Source organism: Salvelinus fontinalis, chromosome 33 (assembly GCF_029448725.1).
Source record: "Salvelinus fontinalis isolate EN_2023a chromosome 33, ASM2944872v1, whole genome shotgun sequence".
In the NCBI taxonomy this organism is placed as follows: domain Eukaryota; kingdom Metazoa; phylum Chordata; class Actinopteri; order Salmoniformes; family Salmonidae; genus Salvelinus; species Salvelinus fontinalis.
Window position 1 is genome coordinate 10,693,399 of NC_074697.1, and position 5,571 is coordinate 10,698,969.

Sequence of the window (5,571 nt, forward strand, 5' to 3'; positions counted from 1 at the left end):
CTGCAATATAACACACCCAACGTTAGATTAACATCAAATCAAAGTTTATTGGTCGCGTACACAGATTTGCAGATGTTTTCGCAGGTGCAGTGAAATGCTTATGTTTCTAGTTCCAACAGTAATATCTAACGAATAAATATATACACAACACACAGGTCCGTTGGTGCGTGTGTGTGTGTGTGTGTGTTAAGGATGCAAATTTCTGGACATTTTGTTGCTGACTAACAAACCCCCATTAACCAGTTAACAAACTGTAAAATGTGTTCCAAACAGTAAAATACTATGCATGGAAGGAGAGGACATTTTTCATTAAGAGCTTAAAGAACATGTGACAATAGCGAGCCTATCCTCTATCCTCTCATGTTATTGAACATGAAACTACTGTAATGAAGCGCAGAACTGAATAGATCCATTTCAAACATTTGCCCGAAATGTAATATGTGGGAAACCTCTGTTGTAAAAAAAACAACTGATGCGTTTCACGTGACAGAGTTGAACACCTCCGTTGGAAACGTAGAAGAGAGGGAATATGTAAATATACAACAACTAAAACGGGTTGTTTATATGACTAGGATTGTGCCTTTGGCTTCTGGACAACAAAAGAAAGTTGATATAGAAAACGAGTAGTACAGGAGAGAAATACTGTTAAACTTTTTTTTGGGGGGGGGGGGTTGCTAGCTTAGCTGTTGTTAGCTGCCTCATGGCGTTCCGCTCTGTCCCACTGCTCCCAGTGTCTGTGAGTTGCCTAGCAACGAGTCTCTCCTCCGGCTTGCAGCTCATTCTACTAGAGACAGCGAGCCATTAGTTGACATACAAAATCTACTTTCTAACTCTAGAAACTCACTGTACGTGACTATTTTACACAAAATAATCATTCCGTCGACCAAGACATTGTTCCTGTTTTATTGACTGATTAGATTTGTTAAATTCTGACACCAAATTAATCCCACAAAATTCTACAAATTAACCTAGAGACAGATAAACATGAACGGTGAAATGTATTTTCGGAGGCTAACCGACTAACGGTTAACATCCCCAGTTGAGGTAAAGGGTGGGCGAGGCCTCCGTAAAAGCAGTTTGAAGCCAGACAGATAGGCCTCAGATCCCTCAGATAACTACTGTAGCAGGGTTGAATCCACATTAGCCTGGTGTTACAACCATTAGACATTATACAGGAGCAAAAGAGGGAGTAGAGGGAGGGAGAAGAAAGAGGGGATTATGCTGTATATGAAGTAGTGTTTGGTTAATAAAGCGACTGGTCAGATACTAGGCATCTCCTGTCTGAGCAGTTTTACTCATATAACTGAGGGAGAGGCCAGGAGAGAGGGAAGAAAGATGGCAGGCCTGTTCAAAGGATAAAATATATTGTTCCTTCTCTCATCACAGTAAGACCTTTGGGGAAATTAACAACACTCAACAGAAATATAAACGCAGCATGTACAGTGTTGGTCCCATTGTTTTATGAGCTGAAATAAAAGATCCCAGAAATGTTCCATATGCACAAAAAGCTTATTTCTCTCAAATGCTGTGCACAAATTAGTTTACATCCCTGTTAGTGAGCATTTCTCCTTCGCCAAGACAATCCATCCACCTGACAGGGGTGGCATATCAAGAATCTGATTAAACAGCATGATCATTACAGAGCTGCATCTTGTGCTGGGGACAATAAAAGGCCACTCTAAAATGTGCAGTTTTGTCACACAACACAATGTCACAGATGTCTAAAGTATTTAGGGAGCGTACAATTGGCCTGCTGACTGCAGGAATGTCCACGAGAGATGTTGCCAAAGAATTTAATGTTAATTTCTCGACCATAAGCCACCTCCAATGTAATTTTAGAGAATTTGGCAGTATGTCTAAGACCAGCTGATGAAACTGTGGGTTTGTACAACCAAAGAATCACTAACTGTCAGAAACCGTCTAAGGGAAGCTCATCTGCGTTCTCATTGTCCTCACCGGGGTCATGACCTGACTGCAGTTCAGCGTCATTACCGACATCAATGGGCAAATGGTCACTTTGATGGCCACTGGCACGTTGAAGAAGTGTGCTCTTTTCTATTGATGCCAATTTTAATGGACCGGGATACCGTGACGAGATCCTGAGGCCCATTTTCGTGCCATTCATCCACTGCCATCACCTCATGTTTCAGCGTGATAATGTACGGCCCCATGTCACAAGGATCTGTACATAATTCCTGGACACTGAAAATGTCCCAGTTCTTCCATGGCCTGCATACTCACCAGACATGTCACCCACTGAGCATGTTTGGGATGCTCTGGATCTACATGTATGACAGTGTGTTCCAGTTCCCGCCAATATACACCAACTTTGCACAACCATTGAAGAGGAGTGGGACAACATTCCACAGGCCACAAACAACAGCTTGATCAACTCCATGTGAAGGAGATGTGTCTTGCTGTATGAGACAAATGGTGGTCACACCAGATACTGACTGGTTTTCTGATCCACACCCCTACTTTTTTTTGGTAAGGTATTTGTGACCAACAGAATCATATCTGTATTTCCAGTCATGTGAAATCCATAGATTAGGGCCTAATTAATTATTTAAATTGACTGATTTCCTTATATGAACTGTAACTCAGTAAAATCGTTGAAATTGCTGCATGCTGTGTTTAAATTTTTGTTCAGTGTAAATCAGAGGAGACGTGAACAATAAGAACTACGTTGCCATGACAACAGCTAATCAGAGAGCTGAACTCTGACCCTGACCACAGAAAGAACAGAGAGCACTTCAGTGATTCGTGTCCGTGAGTGTGAGTGAGTGTGTGTGCTTGTACCTGTACTATCCAGGCCATGTAGCAGGCAGGTACAGCTGACACACTGGGGGAGTCATGCCGGTTCTCAGACAGACGAGCCCCATCAAAACTACAGCCCTCCAACTGCAGACCACACACCTACAGACATACAGACAGATGGGGAGAGGAGGGGGGTGAGAGGAGAGAAAAAGAGAGAGAAAGAGATGGGGAGAGGAGAGGGGGTGAGAGAGGAGAGAAAAAGACAGATTGAGAGAGAGATGGGGAGAGGAGAGGGGGTGAGAGAGGAGAGAAAAAGACAGATGGAGAGAGAGATGGGGAGAGGAGAGGGGGTGAGAGAGGAGAGAAAAAGACAGATGGAGAGAGAGATGGGGAGAGGAGAGGAGGTGAGAGAGGAGAGAAAAAGACAGATCGAGAGAGAGATGGGGAGAGGGAGGGGGTGAGAGAGGAGAGAAAAAGACAGATTGAGAGAGAGATGGGGAGAGGAGAGGGGGTGAGAGAGGAGAGAAAAAGACCGATGGAGAGAGAGATGGGGAGAGGAGAGGGGGTGAGAGAGGAGAGAAAAAGACAGATGGAGAGAGAGATGGGGAGAGGAGAGGGGGTGAGAGAGGAGAGAAAAATACAGATCGAGAGAGAGATGGGGAGAGGAGAGGGGGTGAGAGAGGAGAGAAAAAGACCGATGGAGAGAGAGATGGGGAGACAGAAAGAGGTACATCATTAGAAGCTGAGCTGTGAATCACAGTTAACTCTAAACACAACAAGACATACAGCATGAAAGGGACATGAGGGATAGAACAAATCATGTAATGGATGGAGGAAGAAGGAAAGCCCTCTCTCCTGTGTAAGTAATGCCATGTGTGTGCAGTATGATGTCATATTGGTGACTCAGGACTTACACAGGCTTGTGTGTGTGTCTGCGTGTGTGTGACTAGCAGGGGGGGGGGCCTGGCGTCAGGTCAGCCAAACACATCTCATAAATCACTGTTTTGTGTGTGTGTGTGTGTGTGTGTGTGAGATCATTGTGAAAGATGAATAATCTTTTCTCTCAGCTGAGATGTCTGAATGGAGTTTCCCGTCTCCTCCCTGCAGCTGTAGCACTCTCTGCCCACGCCTCCCTCCCTCCGTCTGTCTGTGTCCCTCGCTCCCTCTCTGTCTCCCTCTGTCTCCCTCTCTCTGTCTCCCTCGCTCCCTCTCTCTGTGTCTCTCGCTCCCTCTCTGTCTCCCTCTCTCTGTCTCCCTCTCTCTGTCTCGCTCCCTCTCTCTGTCTCCCTCTCTCTGTCTCCCTCTCTGTCTCCCTCTCTCTGTCTCCCTCTCTCTGTCTCCCTCTCTCTGTCTCCCTCTCTCTGTCTCCCTCGCTCCCTCTCTCTCGCTCCCTCTCTGTCTCCCTCGCTCCCTCTCTGTCTCCCTCTGTCTCCCTCTCTCTGTCTCCCTCGCTCCCTCTCTGTCTCCCTCTCTCTGTCTCCCTCTCTCTGTCTCGCTCCCTCTCTCTGTCTCCCTCTCTCTGTCTCCCTCTCTGTCTCCCTCTCTCTGTCTCCCTCTCTCTGTCTCCCTCTCTCTGTCTCCCTCTCTCTGTCTCCCTCGCTCCCTCTCTCTCGCTCCCTCTCTGTCTCCCTCGCTCCCTCTCTGTCTCCCTCTGTCTCCCTCTCTCTGTCTCCCTCGCTCCCTCTCTCTGTGTCTCTCGCTCCCTCCCTCTGTCTCCCTCTCTCTGTGTCCCTCGCTCCCTCTCTCTGTGTCCCTCGCTCCCTCTCTCCGTCTCCCTCACTCACTCTCTCTGTCTCCCTCGCTCCCTCCCTCTGCCTCCCTCTCTCTGTGTCCCTCGCTCCCTCTCTCTGTCTCCCTCGCTCCCTCTCTCTGTGTCCCTCGCTCCCTCTCTCATTCTCCCTCTCTCTGTGTCCCTCGCTCCCTCTCCCTCGCTCCCTCCCTCTGTCTCCCTCTCTCTGTGTCCCTCGCTCCCTCTCTCCGTCTCCCTCGCTCCCTCTCTCTGTGTCCCTCGCTCCCTCCCTCTGTCTCCCTCTCTCTGTGTCCCTCGCTCCGTCTCCCTCGCTCCCTCTCTCTGTGTCCCTCGCTCCCTGTCTCTGTCTCCCTCTCTCTGTCTCCCTCGCTCCCTCCCTCTGTCTCACTCTCTCTGTGTCCCTCGCTCCCTCTCTCTGTGTCCCTCGCTCCCTCTCTCCGTCTCCCTCGCTCCCTCTCTCTGTCTCCCTCGCTCCCTCCCTCTGTCTCCCTCTCTCTGTGTCCCTCGCTCCCTCTCTCTGTCTCCCTCGCTCCCTCTCTCTGTGTCCCTCGCTCCCTCTCTCATTCTCCCTCTCTCTGTGTCCCTCGCTCCCTCTCTCTGTCTCCCTCGCTCCCTCCCTCTGTCTCCCTCTCTCTGTGTCCCTCGCTCCCTCTCTCCGTCTCCCTCGCTCCCTCTCTCTGTGTCCCTCGCTCCCTCCCTCTGTCTCCCTCTCTCTGTGTCCCTCGCTCCGTCTCCCTCGCTCCCTCTCTCTGTGTCCCTCGCTCCCTCTCTCTGTGTCCCTCGCTCTGTCTCCCTCGCTCCCTCCCTCTGTCTCCCTCCCTCTGTCTCCCTCCCTCTGTCTCCCTCTCTCCCTCTCTCTGTCTCCCTCGCTCCCTCTCTCTGTCTCCCTCGCTCCCTCTCTCTGTGTCCCTCGCTCCCTCTCTGTCTCCCTCGCTCCCTCCCTGTCTCCCTCGTTCCCTCCCTCTGTCTCCCTCTCTCTGTGTCCCTCTCTCCGTCTCCCTCGCTCCCTCTCTCCGTCTCCCTCGCTCCCTCTCTCTGTGTCCCTCGCTCCCTGTCTCTGTCTC

General features: G+C 49.9%; 1 protein-coding gene across 1 annotated transcript in view; it reads right to left on the minus strand.

Annotated features, from left to right (window-relative positions):
• The window catches only part of LOC129832520 (cytoplasmic dynein 2 heavy chain 1-like), an 88,212-nt gene that overhangs the window by 457 nt on the left and 82,184 nt on the right, over positions 1–5,571 (minus strand). The window contains exon 13 of the mRNA XM_055896640.1: positions 2,800–2,916. Coding sequence (XP_055752615.1) covers positions 2,800–2,916 — 117 coding nt within the window. The remainder of the gene's footprint in view (positions 1–2,799; positions 2,917–5,571) is intronic.